Source organism: Ochotona princeps, chromosome 1, assembly GCF_030435755.1.
Source record: "Ochotona princeps isolate mOchPri1 chromosome 1, mOchPri1.hap1, whole genome shotgun sequence".
Taxonomy (NCBI): domain Eukaryota; kingdom Metazoa; phylum Chordata; class Mammalia; order Lagomorpha; family Ochotonidae; genus Ochotona; species Ochotona princeps.
The window spans coordinates 167,275,300-167,292,738 of NC_080832.1; the positions used below are offsets into that span (position 1 = coordinate 167,275,300).

The following is a 17,439-nucleotide window of genomic DNA, read 5'->3' on the forward strand; positions in this document are numbered from 1 at the left end:
CAACTGGCTCCATAGCATCATCCATTCAAACGCCACAGGCGTGTCTACTTCTAAGCAGTTATCTATAGAAGGGACTGGCAGAAGCTTTGAATGCAAATGTGTCCTCCACTCAGAGCCATCCCAGAAATGCTAGCACAATAGGTGGCTCACAGCCCGAGTTTCCTCTTCAATGGCATAGCCCGCCCAAGGTGCCTTGTCTCTGCTTCAGATTCTGTGTCCCTGGGCTGTCTTCACTGCTCAGGTATGCTGGGGCTTGTTTCGTTCTGTGTCTTATCGGAAGTCTAAGAGAGGTGTGAGCAGGTTTGAGGAGCGAGAGCCCTAGGCGGGAGACCTGTGCGTGCTCCTTCGAGGATAGCCATGGGCTGCCGTGTGCACCATGGCGGTGAGTTTGTACACAGAACCTGCCCTAGCACAGGTGGAAGAAGCCATGCAGGCCGTGGGGGACTTGATGAAGGACGGCCTACAGCTGTGCTTGTGTCTGGGCGCGTCAGCTTGAGGGATGAGACCCCCTCCCCCAATCTCATACATCCGTGAATCTCAGCAGCTTCTGTCTCGTCTCGCTGCCCCATGCTTTCGACCACCTGCACTTGGCCAAGGCAGCTAGCTGCGGTTTTGCTGCCTGACCAATACACCACCATTCAACAGGACAAGGAGCTTAATGCCGCAGCTAGGATCTAGAGGTGACCCGGGCGTGCTTGCGGAGCACAGAGGCAGATGCATTTGCAAACGGTAGTGGCCCGAATATGGTCGGATGTTTCAGTGGAAGCATCAGCTTAGACCTCCTAAGTGACCGCAAGGTACAAGTCGAGGAGCCTCCCGGAGCATTGCTTTCGCCCTGGGAACCTCGCTCATGCCTGCCAGAACCTCCGGAGGGCTTGAAACCCACGCGCGGCGGCCGCCACGCCTCTCCGGGGAGGGTGCAAGCAGGGGGCGGGTCTGTTTAAAGAGCGCGCGGGAGTCGCCTTTCCATTGGCCGCGGGCCTGTCGGTTACCGCGGCGGGGCGTGCCGGGTCGGGGCGCAGTACCTGAGCTGGCCGCGCCGCAGACCGGGGCCGTGGGCGCCGCCAGGAGCGCAGCGCCGAGACGGGAGCCCGCCAACTGAGGCGCTGACACCGCTGCCTGCCTCCGTCCCCACTGCCGGCCCAACGGAAACCCAGCGAGGCCGCCTCCGCCTGGGGAGGAGCGCGGCGCGCGCGGCGCTTTGGAGCGGTGGAAGCCACGGTGCCCGAGACCGAGAGGCACGGAGTTGGCAAGCGGAGGAGACCGGCCCCTCGCGAGCCGCGGTCGCCACTGCCCGGGCCCTGCCGCGGGGTCGGCCCGAGCGGTCGTGCGGACAGCCGGGCCGGGGCGCAGGGCAATGCCGCCCGTACTCGCCCCCAGCGCCTGAGCCGCCTCGCGCCCCGGGGCAGCCCCACGTGCGCCGGCGGCGAGCGCCCGCGCGGAGACCTGCCCGGGGCCAGGCGCCCGACGCAGCGAGCGCAACCTCCGCGCGGACGCACCTGGGCTGCACCGTGCGCCCCCAAAGACTGGCGAGTGCGGCGCCCCGCAGTCCACCCCCTGCAGCCCGGGTAACGGGGGCGCCCCCGGTGACCATGAGAGCTAAGGACTGAGGGCCGGAAAGGGGGACGCGAGCTCGCCGAGAGTGGCGGGGGCTGCTCTCGCCAAGGGCCACCGCGGCCGCTCTCCAGCCTCGCTCGGTCGCTGCACGCCTCGCGGAGTCCGCAGAGGCAGTCGGGCCGGCGGGGATGCCGGGGCTGGGGCGGAGGGCGCAGTGGCTGTGCTGGTGGTGGGGGCTGCTGTGCAGCTGCTGCGGGCCCCCGCCGCTCCGGCCGGCCCTGCCCGCAGCCGCGGCCGCCGGGAGCCAGCTGCCGGGGGACGGCGGGAGCCCCGGCCGCCCGGAGCCGCCGCACTCATCCTCGGGCTTCCTCTACCGGCGCCTCAAGACGCACGAGAAGCGGGAAATGCAGAAGGAGATCCTGTCGGTGCTGGGGCTCCCGCACCGGCCCCGGCCTCTGCACGGCCTCCAGCAGCCGCAGACCCCCGCGCTCCCGCAGCAGCAGCCGCCTGCCGGGGAGCCCCCGCCGGGGAGGCTCAAGTCCGCGCCCCTCTTCATGCTGGATCTGTACAACGCCCTGTCGGCTGCCGACGACGAGGACTGGCCGTCGGACGCGGCGAGGCGGCAGCCGGGACCCCGCGGAGGGGCCGGCTCGGCTCAGCCGGGGCAATCGCTGCCGGGAGCCACCTCGCACCGCCTCCCCCGCAAGAGCTTCCTGGCCGCGGGACCTGGCGGCGCGACGCCCCTGACCAGCGCGCCGGACAGCGCCTTCCTCAACGACGCCGACATGGTCATGAGCTTTGTGAACCTGGGTAAGGCTTTGGGACAGTCCAGCCTCGAGAATGGGCTCTCCCCTTTCTAGTGTTCTGGGCCCGGGGGGGGGGGTGGTGCGGTGCAGGGGGAATGGCAAAGGTCGCGGCGCGCGCGGGGCCAGCCTGGGGCTGAGGGCTCCGGCCGGCTGCTGGCCTGCCACCTGCGGGGCGGTGGTGCTCCCGTGCTCCCGACGCCGCCCCCGGCTGCGACCCTGCCCCGCACCCAGGCTGCGCGCGGCAGCCTAGGGCGCTTCCTCGTGCCTGACGTTCCGCGCCCTTGGCACTCTTTGCCCAGCTGTATTTGCTTGGCCGCACGGTGCCGCCTGAGCGTGGCCCTGGGGTTGGAGGGGAAGAGCAGACTCCCCAACACGCACACTCTGTCCTCTGCCAACCCCTCCTAGTGTCCCCTGAACGATCCCAGTGCCGCTTTCCCCACTGCCATCTTCAGGGATCCCGCCAGCAGTGCAGAACTTTGCAAACTCGGCGGCAAGCTGGGCTCTGAGGCGCCCGCGGGCTAGGGTGCGAAGGGACGGTAGCTGCAGTGGGAGGGTTCCCCCGCCCCTCAACACACACACACACACACACACACACACACACAGACACACACACACACACAGGTGCGCGCCAGCCCCTGCCCGGGCACGGCTTGCCCTCCTTTGGGGTCAGGTAGCAGCCGGCCGGGGGTAATCCGTCCAGTCCCCTTGCTCACTGCCCCTGGCCATCGTGTTTGTCCTCCACCCACCTACCCCCAACTTTGAGCCTCTGATCCGTGTGGAGCCTCTGATCCGTGTTGGGGGAGAGAGCGAGCTAGTTGGAGCAAGTATGAGAGAGGAGAGAGAGGCGGCGGGGTGGGGACCAGGGCCGGCGCTGGGCTGGGGCGAGCAGCTTGCCAGGCAATGAAGTGGCAACTCCCGGGCGGCTAAATCGAGCTCATCCACAAACCTTTCCCGGCTGCGAACCCCGGCCGGGTTACTGCGCTCTGCCCCTAAGTTTTCTCATCTGGCAGTGGAAAGGCTGTGGTCTAAGCTGCTTGTAGCTCCGCTAGCCTGGTGCACGGAAGGATGGGAGGGGCGTCCTAGGCGTGCCCGCCGGCGCGGTGGTCCCTGCGGGCTTCTGTCCCCGGGAGAGGGCGGGCACGTCCACCAGCTGGCTCCAACACCCTGCGGTGTCCAGAAGCGCCCCCCGTGGGATGACCCTGGGTGACTTCTTTCCGTCTCTGTCTCGGCCTCCACCTGGCTTTCGGAGGGTTTGGCGGAGGTCGGGAGGGAGGCTGCAGGGGGCGGGAGCCAGGAGTGGGGCGGGAGAGGCACGTGGGAAGGGAGATGGGAACCGGGGACTGGCATCAAGTGGTGCAGAAATCCTCCTGGGAAATTCATGAAACCGAGTCTCACAGGGACGGGAGGCCCAGGGCCTGGCAACCCGGCTGCTTGCGCTGCCAGGGGTTCCGATTGGAACCAAGCTCGAAGGCTGAGCTGCGTCCAGGACGCATTCTAAGGAAATTCTGTGCCGCTCAGTGGAATGTGGGGAGGGCCCAGGACCGACTGGCGTTTCTCGCTCTTCCTTTCTCCGCTTGGTCTGACTTGAATGCATCCTGCCCCTTGCTTGCTTTTTCACTGCCCTCCCTCCCCCCACGGTTACTACCTGTACGGGGGAGGGGGGAGATGTTTATTGGTTTTTTTTAATTGTGTGTGTGGGGGGGTGATACTGGCATTCACAGCTCTTTCACAGGGCATGTGATTCCTGGGCGGGCAGGGCTCTCAGGACTGCCCAGTCCCATCAGCCCGCTGGACACCGCGGACGCAGAGCCTGGCCGTCAGCGAATGGGAGGGCAGAGGTGTTCGACCGTAGCTGTTTCTCTTGTCTACCCATGGTGGGACACCTCTGGCACAGAAGGCAATCCATGACTGTGTAGTTCCAGAGCTTCAGAGCACTGCTCGCAGACCTGAGGTTTCTTCCAAGAGCACGTGTCCAGTGGCCGGCCGCCTCCGTTCATGAGTGTCTGTGGGCGGTGGCCAGAAATGAGGGCTTTCTAAGGATTCCCCCGCCTGCCCTCAACACACACACACATATCCCCTGGGGTGACTCTGCGATTCTAGTATTTGGGAACCATTGCCTTGGATGGAATTTGAAATTTCCAGAGCGTGGCTGGAGGCAGTGTGTACAGGACGATGGCCTCTGCTGTGTTTCGTGACCTATGCAGTGGCCTGTTTTCTGCTGACCTCCCCTGCTTCCGCAGGGCACACTTCATCACTGTCACCCACATGTCAGGCAGTCCTGCTCTGGACGGGACTGCTTGCATTCTCTCCTGGGCGGGGAAGATCTTCATTGCTCAGAAAGGATGTTTTGGAATCAAGTAACTCATCCAGTGGTATTACTTCAGGCCCAGGAACATGGAAGTGACTGGAACTGGAAAGGGTTTGCTGTGCCACCTGCCAGTCAGACAGTTGTGTTTAATCTGAATCCCTTGAGCAATACAGTGGAGGATTTCCCAAGAGCAGCTATAATGTGATAAAAACTGCTTACCCTGGATGTGAGCATGAGAAAGATACTTCATTTGAGAAGAGACATGGCTTAGCAACATGGGCTGTCTGAATAAGGAGCTGGGTGGTTGGTACTGATTTCCTCATTGGTGCCAGTGGCTGTGAGCTGCCGTAGCGTGTGACTCATGTATTGAAGAAGCTGCGGAAAGATCCACAGGCCGGGCGCTGTGTTTTGCCGTACTCGGAATACCTAGGAGGAGGTTGAGCTCAGTTACTCAGGGGAAGTATCAGGGAAAGTGTGACGCAATTGTAAACATTGTCTTGCCTCCAGCCGGGGGAATAACTTACTCATGAAATGCGTTTAAAGCATTCCAAGCCCCCGGGACCAGCAGGAAGAATGAATCAACAGGATGAGTTGCTCTGGGTTGCTCCGTTGCTGGGTCAGCTGGATGGTGATCGCTGGGGAGGTGGCTGCTGCCTGCCCCCAGAGCCTGCAGTGCGTGGCTGAGCTCATGAGCGTGCATTCAATCAGGGGGCACAGAGGCTGCTTTCTGATGCTAAAAATGTTCTGGTAGCTGAGTGACCGAGGCGGCCAAACTGGTGACCTTGGGAAGTATCCTGAAATACCCTCCAGATTTTAATTTACAATCTACCTTCTCAGAGGCTTCTCTGCTGTTGCCAGCCAGAAATAGTCTGGCCTCTGCCCCCTGCCCGCACCCCGCCCCATTCTTGACAACTACAGCACCTGCTTGTTTCCTCTCCAGAGCTTATCACACAGGATTTTTCTTTTATTTTCATTGCTCTCGCTCTTGTTTTTAAAATATTTTATGCATTTCTATTGGAAAGTCAGATATATACAAAGGAGGAGAGACAGAGAGGAAGATCTTCTGTCTGCTGGGTTCATTCCCCAAGTGGCCACAATGACTGGAGCTGAGTCAATCTAAAGCCAGGAGCCTGGAGGCTCCTCCGGGTCTCCCACCTGGGTGCAGGGTCCCAAGGCTTTGGGCCGTCCTCGACTGCTTTCCCAGGCCACAGGCAGAGAGCTGGATGGGAAGCGGGGCTGCCAGGATTAGAACCGACACCCAAGGAATCCCAGTGTGTTCAAGATGAGCAATTTGGCTGCTAGGCTAGCACACCAGGCCCTTACCTCTCCTTTTTAAAAAACTTTATTATTATTATTATTATTATCATTTTATGATACGGTTCCATAGGCCCTGGAATTTCCCTTTCTCGCTCCTCAAATCCCTCCCCCGTCACTGAGTTCCCCTGTATCATTACTATATTATAGTTCTTCATACACAGTCATATGTCCATCATTGCAGGCATGGACAAAGGCAGAGAGTCCAGCATCCTATTGTCAAAGATATAGCAAACAGTTTCATTGGAAGTCCATCTTTGTCTGGAAGTAGAGATGCATACTGCATTGTATCCTCACATCTGGATGTGATAGTCTCTGTTACACAGTTACTGTACATCCCCTGAAATGAAAAGCCACAAAACATAAACAACAGGAAGAAAATCAAAAGACATTAACAACACCATGAAGTTAAATAACATGCTACTGAATGACTAGTGTGTTGCTGAAGAAATGAAAAAGAAAATCAAGAACTTTCTTGAAGAAAATGATGCTACTGTATGATCCATGAGTCAGTGAAAAATTCAATGAGGAAGAAAGTGTTTTGAAGAGATGAAACTAACAACAAAAAATCAAAATATATGAGATACAATTTCCACTGATCTTTGTTGGTGAGATGTGTCTCTTTAGGCAGCAAATAGATGGGTCTTGTTTTTTTTAATCCAGTCTACCAATTTGATTGATGAGTGAAAGCTATTTACATTCAGGGTTAATATGAATGGGTGGTAATTTTGTCCTGTCATTTTAGCAATGCTGTTCATTGATTGAGTCTTCTGTTTGTTATTTTACTGGGATGTTCTTCACATTTGCCTTTGGTTTTGGTGGGTGCTATTCCTCTTCTCTGTCAGGAGAACATCTTTGGGCCCGGCACGGTGGCCTAGCGGCTGACGTCCTCGCCTTGAACATGCCAGGATCCCATATGGGCACCGGTTCTAATCCCGGCAGCTCCACTTCCCATCAACCTCCCTGCTTGTGGCCTGGGAAAGCAGTTGAGGCCGGTCCAAAGCCTTGGGACCCTGCACTCATGTAGGAAACCTAGAGAAAGTCCGTAGCTCCTGGCTTCGGATCGGCGCGCACCGGCCGTTGCGGGCACTTAGGGAGTGAATTTTCAGACGGAAGATCTTCCTCTCTGTCTCTCCTCCTCTGTGTATATCTGACTTTGCAATAAAAATAAATAAATCTTTTTTAAAAAAGAAAGAGAACATCATTAAGTATTATTTGTAGGGCAGGTTTGGAAGAGGCATAGTCTTTTAACTTTTCTGTACATGAATTTTCTTTCATTTTCACAGAAAAAGGAAAGCTTTGCTGGGTACCTTATCCTGGGCCAACAATTTTTTGCTTTTAGAATCTGGAATTTGTCGCTCCATTCTCTTCTGGCCTGTAGAGTTTCCTGTGAGTTTAAGTGGCATTCTTTTATATGTCAATTGATTTTTTTCATGTGTACATTTTAGGATCTTTTCTTTATGTTTGACTGAAGAGAACTTGATTATCATGTGTCGGAGTGAAGATTGCTTTTGGTCAAGCCTGTTGGGAGTTCTGTGCCCCTCCTGGATATTGTTTCCCAATTCTTTCTCTAGAGTAGGGAAATTTTCCCTTATTATTTCATGAAATACATTTTTTTTAAACCCAGGTTCTCTTTCTGCACCTTCTGGGACTCCCATAAATCTTATATTTAGCCTTTTAATAGTGTCTTTCAATTCTTGAATGCTTTTTATGGCCTGATCCAGCTCTGCTTCCAGCTTTTTATTTATTTCCCCCTGGTGACACGAAATATCTTCTAATTTTGAGATTCTTTCTTCTGCCTCCTTCATTCTATTTTGGAGACTCTCCACTGTATATTTAATTTGCTCCACTGTATTCTTCATTTCTGATAGATCAGCTTTCATTTGATTCATTTCCAGTGTGACATATTCCTTGAATTCCTTGAATGCTTGCTTTACATGCTTCTCGTTGTTGATAAGAAGTTTTGTAACAAGTATTTTGAGTTCCGTATCCCCCATTTTCTCGATATCTTCTTCAATGAACTCTGAGGCTGGCAAAGGCTTTTGCTCCTTTGCAGGGGAGTCTTCAGTACTATTCATTGTGCCTTTGTCTCTTCTTTTGCTCTTGATCATTGTACTTCTAGTTATCAGATTCTTCTCCTTGGGGCAGGTTTCTAAGCTGTGTCACCCGCAGGTCTACAGTTTGATTTTACTTATTGCAGTTGGTAAACAGCTCTTTGTTTGCAGTCACGTGTGGCATTCCCTCCAGCGAGTTCCAGGTCTGGGTTCTTATGTCAGACTTCCACCATGGTCTCCATAGCCCCAGCTCCTGGCTCACCAGTGTCCAGCTCCTGTGATACCGTGCTGAGGCTGCACTGTTGTCTGTACAACCTTGCTCCCACTTCTGGTTGGAGCAGGTCCCAGGCTTAGGGAGAGAGCAGGTGTCCTGTATGGCTTGGTTGTTGTCGGAGCTGATCTTGCTGGAACTTGAAGACTGTTAGGTCTGAGGACAACCTATTTTGACCTGTATGATGCCAAAGTTGGTATTATTTTCCATTGGGACCAGCGCCATGCACTGAGCTCAGTGAATTTGCTCCCAGCTCAGCACATGTGCAGTTCATTGTTGTCTCTGTACAAAATGGTACCTGATGTGCCAGTGCTAGAGTTCTTGATCTGCTGGCCATCAGGTCTGAGGGCTACCAGGATCTATCTTGTGTGGAACCTGTAGGATGCCACGTTGTTGCAGTTCACTGAACCAGAAATGAGTTCACTCCCAGCACAGTGCGTGCACAGTCCTGTCCCATAGCCTTTGTCTCTCTACACAAAATGGCACCTGATTTGGCTCTAGGCTATGCTATCCACTCTGTTTCCACACTGCCTGTCTTGGACTTGCTGCTCTGTCTCTGCTCCTGGTCAAATCAAACAGACCAGCAGGATGGGCAATTCTTGGTCTGGGTCCACCTCCTGAGCTCCCAGTGAACATCTCTTCCCACCTTGTTGCTGGTGCAATTCAGATTGATGCTCGTTGAAAGTTGCTGGGGTGTCAGTCACTGCAACACCACACCATTGTGTCTGCTGCTTTCCTGTGTCTGTCAGTCTCCAGGTGCCCCTCTGCCGTCGTTCTGTCGCTCCTGTTTCCTGGAATCTGCTTCACACTGGCCAATGTTCTCCATCTGTTTAAACGTGCCCTTACCCTCTTCCACCATCTTGATTCATCCTCACCTCTCTGTTTAAAGTTGCTTTCTCATTTGTTTGTCACCCGCCCAGGGTGTCAGCCTAAAGCAGCTAAGCAGTGCACTGCTCTGGCCAGAGACCCCTGCCAGGCCAGCACAGTGGATCACAAGGAATTCCTTCAAATGGAGGCCTAGCCTAGTTTAAATTCATAGTTTAGCAAGCTGGAAGATGTGATTATTTAGCTTGAATGAAGGCATGTAAGACTAAGGCAGAAGGGAGTTGAATGTCTATTTATTGCTCTATGAATATACCTCTTTTTGTTTGCCATTTACGTGCTTGTTAATTTTTAAGATGCCTTGCATTTGAGAGCAGTAAAAATGTTCCTTTAAATCTGTGCATTTCAAACTGGACTTATTTTGAATTAATGAGATGTTCATCTCCAGATGCTTGAATTAAGTGAAACAAAAGCTCAAATTCTGCTCAGGAAAGGGGGTCACTATTTGTACAAGTAAGAAGAAACTATAAAAAATACTGGAAATCTTCTCATTTGCTCCTGGGAAACATAAGTTAGAAGAAAACGGAATACTCCGTGCCCGTCCCTGTGAACAGGTGCACAGGGTTGGTGGGTTTAGCTTTCACATGGCTGCCCGTACTTCAGTTTTTGCTAACAGGAAGCCGACTCGTGCCTGCATGGTCCCAACTGCACACAGGCTGGAGAACCCAGCTCGGGGGGTGTGGTTCCGGGCAGCAGCAGTCCATGTTTGTGGGAGAGATTTCAAAGTCAATGTGAAGTTCAGTGGTGTTTCCACAAAAAAAGTTGCACAAAGTGTTCTTGAAGGGAGATCAGAGGGCGAGCAGATACTATTGTTTAGGCCTCAGCTGGCGCTGCCACTGTTAGTCCTTGGAAGAATGGGTATAAAGCCTTCTCAGACGTGCCGAGTGACAGTGTCTGCTGAGGGGCCTCCCTCTGACCGACCTGGAGGAGGGCGACCCAGGGATAGAAAAGTTTATGAAAGTGCAAAAAGTCCCCATGTTCCATATTCTGTTTAGCGTTGATACCCGTGGCTGCAGACTTTCCAAGTTCCTTCAGCATTTCAAATGAAGATTCTGCTTGGCTGCAAGATTACTTCTACAACTTCTTGGAAAAATGCATGAAAACCTGTTCGTTTGGGTGCAAGTATTTTTTTCAAATTTATAACTTTTTAAACATAACGCTCACTATCCACAGATGTTGTGAAGCACACGGGTGGGAGCTCTTTAATGGGATGTGGCAAATGAAGCAGGTGCAGCTCCTGGAATAATTAATCTGTGGTTCGGAACTTTCACCCACATCATTCGTTCGCTGTCTGCTTCCCAAACTGTTGTAAAAGTGCACTATTCCAGGTTACACTTGCTTTTAAATTTATTGTGAAGTTCTTAATGTTCTCGTTTTCCCATTTGAGCTCCATTCTGTTGTCTTCCCTTCCTCCTCCTTGAATGTTATTTGGTTCACCATCTTTGATGCTTCCAGCCTTGAAAAGTCAGGCAGTCTTAGAGCCGGTAATCTGTGTCTGATGCAACGCTTCCGGAGGGCTCTGAATAGGGAAGCTGTGCAAGCTGGAGACAGGCAGTTCACGAAGTCGCTCCTGCCTTTCAACAGACTGTCTCAGTCTGCTAAGGTCCCTGTCGGACCCGCCCGGGTGTCACCCAGGGGCTGGTGTGAGTGGTGGCTGGTGTCTGTCTGCCTTTGTGTCGCTCACAGGGAACCTGTGTGTCCGGTTGCTCTTCTGCCTTCATCATGACAGTTGACTTCCCATTGTCCCACCGTGCCCTTTCTCGTCTTCAGTAGCCTCACGCCCGCCTCTCCAGCTCTTGCCCTTGGAGACCTGGAACCAGAAGCAGGGTCGCGGTGTCACTTGGGACACAGGAGAGTGGTAATGACTTCCCAAGAATCAGGAAAGCCAGCACTACTTCTGCTCTTCAGAGTTATTAACGAACCAGTGTCACCACCCTCGAAGCATTCCGAATGCCGGAAATGCTCGGAACCCAAGTTGCACTTGCCTTAGAAATCAGTAACTCGTCATCATTTCTCGACATCTGCTGTGTTTTTCTGATCAGTTACTGCATGAAGGTACTGCTCACGACAGTTTTTTCCCCATTTTGCTCATGTTACATTTCAGCACCCTATGGGTAGGGGGAACTTCCGGGCCTGGCCAGGAACTCAGCCATTGTTCACAGTTCTAGAGAAACATGCCTGGCAGTGAGTAATCCACTTGGGTTTATTTATTAATCAAGCTTGGGATTCTGGGTTATGTGATGTTGTCCATAGATTGCAGAGTTGACAGCTTGAAAAGCTCTTGTAAATCACCCATTCTCTTTCTTTGCAAGATTTATATTCTCTGCTCTTCAGTTGCCTTTGAAAGCTGAAGGACAAGCCACAGACTGGCATAGGTGCCAGGGCATCAGAGCAATGGGGTTGGCTGCTTGGGCATGGGTGCATCATGAAGGAGGCATTCAGAAGCAAGCCAGAAAACAAGCTGGGCAGAGGTGAAGGCAGCCACGTGGCATTCTCTGGGTGGATTGCGTTCTCTCCTAGAACTCTGCTGTTTTTCAGAAAATGCCGTGCCAGTCTGTAAACACCCTCTTGTCTGGCGTGCCGAGGGACCATTGACTCCCGGAGAAATGTTTCGGCTTGCTAATTGAGCTGAACATTGTGTTGCTGTGAGTGGCATTGTTCCCCTGCCACTCACAGGCACCACTTCTCTTCCTGCCCTTCCCATGGCCATTATGAAAGAGCCGGTGTCCATAATAGGCATGATATCTAAATTACATCAGGGAATTCCATGGTGGGTCCCCACGGCCTTGTTATTTCAAACAGAGTCCCAGATGGCCGAGGCAAAGGACCTCCCGCAGACATTTTTGCAGAATGAGGTTCAGGTTCCGACAGGGAGAGTCTTCCTGACTTTCAAGTTCAGGCGCATACGCCCTTGATTCCTGATCCTGCCAGATAGGTGGGATTGTCACAGAGCTGCTTCCATGTTCATATTGTTTTCTCATTATCAGGGAGCTGTGGCTCAGAGGGGGAGGAGTGGAGTCCCCTGCAGTGGCGGCAGGCTGCCCCCTGGGCAAGCTGGGAGCTCCCTCCTCAGGTCCTTTGGTACCCCGCTTTCCTCAGTGTCGCTCTGGCCACGTAGCCTTTCCCCCGGTCCAGAACGGCACTTCCAGCCTTTGCCGTCTGTATTTGTTGGTTGGTGTTCGTGTGTTTACAGTCTTGTTGGTTTCCTGGACGTGAGCATGGCCTGGCTCAGCCTTTCATCGTCGGGAGCCGTGGTGTGTGCTGACCAGGCTAGGAGATCTTTTAGACGTGGCCTTGCATTCTCTCAAAGCCCTGTGACTTCCCTCTTCTCCTTTTCAGTCTAGGAGTTGCAATTGGAGAGTTCACAGATGAGGTTTTGTTGACAACAAAATCGAGGCTAAAACTTTGTGTTAGATTTTGTTTTGTCCAGATTTGCACAGTCCCCGTCAGAATAAGTTAACAAAGAAACTGTCCATCTAAAAAAAAAATTGATTTTTTTCAGCAGTTCCAGGTTCATGGCATAGCTGAGTGGAAGACACAGGTTTTCCATATGTGATCTGCCTCCACAAATGCAGTCTCCAAATTCCCACCTAATCTAACCTTAGCGTTGTAGGGAAGTGTGAGAGACTGAGTGGAAGGACATGTCTTCGGGCTAGCAAACATGCTGTTTGGCATGTCGGCGTTCCATTTGGGAATGCCTGGCTTGAGTCCATTCTGATTCCAGCTTCCTGCCGGACGCACCCTGAGAGGTGGCAGAGGGTAGCACCTGTACTGCTGCCTCTGGAGTGGGAGACACGGACTGAAGGTCCCGGCTCCGGGTTTTGTCCTGGCCCAGCCCTGACTGATGCTAGCATTGGGAAATCAGACAGCAACAATTTGTTTCTCTGCCTCTCAAATACAATAAATTGTAAAAATTTAAAAACTGTAAAAAGATAGAATTAAAAGTTTACTTGGATGCAAAGTTTTTGAAATCCTTGATTATGAGGGACTTTCAAGACATTGACAGAAAATGCATTTTATGAAAAAGCTATGCATGGATTTCAAGGTGGTTTCAAACCAAAATAGTCACATTGGAAAAATTATTTATTACAGAGAGAGAGAGAGAGAGAGAGAGAGAGAATGAGAATGAGAGGTCTTTAATCTGCTGGTTCACTCACCAGATGGCCGCAATGGCCAGCTCTGGGCAGGCTGCACCCAGGAGCCAAGAGCTTCCTGTAAGGCTCCTGTGTGGGTGGCAGGGCCCCCATACTTGGGCCATCTTCAGTGGCCTTCGCAGGGAGCTGTCTTGAAGAGGATGGAGGTGCAGACTGTGACAGCCTGCTGCTGCCCACACAGCTTTCACAGTTGCTGTCTTTGAATCCGTGTCCCGGTGACCTCTGCGAGGTGCCCGTGCCCCCGGATCTGGAGCCAGATGTGAAGGACAGATTGCCAGCATGCTTGTGCCATACCGAGTGCCTCACTGTCTTAAAAGGAAAAGAAAGTCTGTGAAAATATAAAATCCAAAATACACAGAATCTGGAGAAAGGGGGGAAAAAGATACTTTTGTTGAATAATTCTTCATTTCTGGGGTCTTACCAGAGTAGAGTACAAAGAAATCATTTTTATTATCTGTGACAACCCGGATCTTAGTTTATAGTTGCTTCTGTGTTGGCAGCCAATCCATCAGACTCCTTTCTTTCCTCCTTTTTGTTTTTTTTTTTTTAAGTCCAGGGGTTTAAGAATCTTCTTCCAGGGGCATTCTTCCCCTGAGGTGTCTGTCACCATGGTGCCTGGACAGCCGCTCAGGCGGAGGTGAGTGGTTAAGTTGCTCCCTGATGTGTGCCCCGCTGGGGGGTCGCAAAGGGCTGGGGGAGATGCCGCAGAATGAACTAGGCGCTCGGGATTCTGTGCTCGTACATGACTGAGACTTAGGGGCTGTTGGGGAGGAGTTAAGACATTTCCGTTCCTCTCTGAAAGCTTATATTAGAAATTAGTGTGACTTTAGGATTGGACAACTGACTATAATAAAAAAAAAATCTTATACCAGAGCCCTGAGGCAGAACTGCTCCGGAGAGATTTCCAGCAGAGTAAAACTGAACTCACTGAGCCGCCAGCAGTCTGGAGCTCTTGGCAAGTGAGGTGTGGAATGCGCTTCTCTCTGAGCTGTTTCCTATCAGAAAGGCTTCACAGGTGAATGCCAAATAAACAAGAGAAAGCAGCAACAGCGACAAGAACCATGCTAAGTGTAGAGTGGCTGAACGCTGAGCTGGTCTTGTGGGAGATGCTGGGATTTGCTTTACAAAGAGTGAACAGGTGGGACGTTTTGTGGATCTTCTCCATCTTTCTTCATGCAGTAGGGGGTCTTTGCTCATTGACATTCAGCTGAATAGCCCACTGATTACTGCTGCTTCCACCACCTGATCGAGGAAACCGCTTCGCAAGTAGGAGTGTCCTCCAGTGTTCTGGTTCACATTGCCTTAGGGTGCACCGTGCTTCGCCAAGAAGGGACATTTAAAAGCCTGTGCAAAAACGAGAGTGAAAAGTACGTTTATTTTGGTGCTAAACTCTTTGAAATACATGCACAATTTCCCCCCAAGATGCACTTTCCACAAACTCTGTGAAGACTGCTTGAGTCTCAGGGTGCGGGGTGCTTTCACTGAGGAAGGGTGGGAGGGCAGGGCCCAAGTTTGTAGGCGGAGTGGAGGACACGGGCTGCCTTTGCTGGAGGTCCTTGGAGGGTGCCTGTCTCCCAGAGGGGTGTGCGACAGGGCTTTGCAGGTTTTTGTGGGGTCTGTTTAGGACTGAGATTTCTAACTCCAACTTTGGGAACTCCACCCCAAATCTAGCACCGGGGATGTTTCTCTTCCTCACTGAAGGTGCTTGGTGTGTGTGTGTGTCTTCGTTGCGAGATGTGTCGTCCAACATGGTTGCAAGGCTGTGGGTGCCACCCAGCGGACCGTTGCTTCCTCTCCCGCTTTGCCTTCTGTTGGGCTCCTTTCTGGTCGTGAGTAAACTTGGTAACCCATTGCAGTTATTTCCTCTTCTCTACATATTCTTTTCCCATCGTCTTCATCCATCTCAAAGGGCGGATCACACACGTTTCCATGGAGGCCAGTAGTTTTATATGAGAGTGCTTCAACAAGTTTGTGGAAACAGAATTATAAGGTATGGGCCCAGTGTTATAGCCTAGTGGTTAAATCTTCAACCCATATGGGTTCCATATGGGTGCCAGTTTGTATCTTAACTGCTCCACTTCCCATCTAGCTCCCTGTTTATGTTTTGGAAAAGCAATGGAGGATGGCTCAAGAACTTGAATCCTGAACCTTCATGGGAGACCTGGAATAAGCTCCTGGCTCCTAGCTTTGGCTCAGCTCAGCTCCAACTGTTGTGGCCACTTGGGGAGTGAACTAGTGGACAGAAGATCTTTCTATCTCTCCTTCTTTCTGTGTTTCTACCTTTCCAATTAAAAAAAAATAAAAAAAAATCTAAAGAAAAAGCACAAGAAGCTTCATTATTAAAAAGAGAAGTTTATTTTTGTGCAAGAAAATTGTGAATCAGTGCATATGGGGATTTAAAAAAAACTCATGCAATATAGGTGTCATGAAAAATCTCATAATTTTCAAAATATTTTTGCACAAAAAGAAATTTCTTTTTTTTGGAAAGAAATGTATTTGAGAGGCAGAGTTTCAGAAGCAGAGGGAGAGACAGAGAGAGATTCCCTCTGCTGGGGCATTCTCTAAATGGCTGTACTAGCCAAGGGCTGGGTCAGGCCAAAGTTGGGAGCCTGCAGCTCCCACTGGGTCCCCTGTGTAAATGCGGGGCTCCAAGAACATGGGCTGTCATCTGCTGCCTGGCCAGGCACATGAGCAGGAAGCTGGATTGGAAGTGGAGCAGCATTTTGATACTGGATGTCCCAAGCAGTAACTTAACCCTTGGTGTCACAATCCCTAGCCCCCAGATTAGCTTATCTTTAATTCTGTTTTTTTCCCCATGAGCTTTCTGAAGTGCTCTCGTATACAAAGATGATTTATTGACCACTCTTACGGTTAAGTAGCTGGTTTTCTTGATGACACTAGAAAGTGCTTAAAGCCTGTTCACTGTAGAGAAAAAAGCACTTGGTTAAGATTCCGGAGGCTTGAGTTTGGTCTCTAGTTTAAATATTATCTTTCTTTTTACACTATCTTCTTTGAGATTTCTCTCTTTTCCCAGTTGTTGGGCTCGATCAGCATTTTCCAGAACACGGCTCCTGGAATGCTGCTGTTCCAGAATGTTCTGCGAAAGCAAACACAAAACAAAGCAAAAATTTGAAAAAGTCATGGAAGCTCTAAGTATTTTCTTCCTCTGTTTGAAATTTGCATGTCTGTGACTTGCAAAGCTCCTGCAAGGCCATCCCTAAAGGAGTCTGCACGCTTGTTTCAATAGGGTCTTTGCTCTGTGACCCAGGCCCCTGCCCTGTGTGCTCACTCCTGACTGTTCCCTTCTGGTCCCCAGGAAGCAGGGCTGTGTCCTCGGGACCTTGGCTGTCGCCTGCACACTGGTTTCAATAGGGTCTTTGTAGCCCAGGCACCTGCCCCGTGTGCCCACTCCTGACTGCTCCCCTCTGGTCCCTATGCAGCAGGGCTGTGTCCTCAGGACCTTGGCTGCCCGATGTGTTGCCTTTCCGACTGTCTCCAGGCAGGCTGCCTGGACTTGCAGGAGACGTCTGGAGGCTCGCTTCTCCTCCAGCTGTTGCAGAGGCCAGGGCTGTTTCTGCAGGCCTTCATGGCTGCTGGGCTGTCCTGGTGTAAAACCCTTCCATGCCAGACACGCACAGGGATTCTCTTGCTCTAACTGGACCCTGATTGTTATGGTCTGTTCATTCCCTGTGTCCCCACTGAGAAACCTCAAGTAGATGACACCCAGATCCCATCCTGGGGTGCTCTCTTCTGCTTCTCCCAATGAATTATTTTTCTAAAATAGCTTTATTGAGGTGTGATGGGCATGCAGCAGCAACTGAAATGTTAAGTTCTGCAGAGTGGTGCGTCTGGCCTAGCAGGATGCCCGTATCCCACGTGAGAACACCCAGGTAATGCTGTTGTTGCTAGCTCCTGCCGCTGCAGAGCCTCGGAGGGGGTGGTGATGACTTGAGAGCTTGGGTCCCTGCCCCCCAGGTGGGAGGCCCGGGTTATTGAGCTCCTGGCTCCCAGCCAGCATCAGCCTTGGTGTAGCCCTGGCTTCTGTGGGCATCTGGGGAATGAGACAGCAGGCAGCAGATGTGTCTGCCTCTCA

At 52.1% G+C, this 17,439-nt stretch overlaps 1 protein-coding gene across 1 annotated transcript in view; it reads left to right on the plus strand.

Moving 5' to 3' along the window:
• The first annotated feature begins 1,197 nt into the window (after nucleotides 1-1,197).
• The window catches only part of BMP6 (bone morphogenetic protein 6), a 173,830-nt gene continuing 157,588 nt past the window's right edge, over nucleotides 1,198-17,439 (plus strand). Inside the window, exon 1 of the mRNA XM_012930950.2 lies at nucleotides 1,198-2,367. Coding sequence (XP_012786404.2) covers nucleotides 1,746-2,367 — 622 coding nt within the window. The 5' untranslated portion in view covers nucleotides 1,198-1,745. The remainder of the gene's footprint in view (nucleotides 2,368-17,439) is intronic.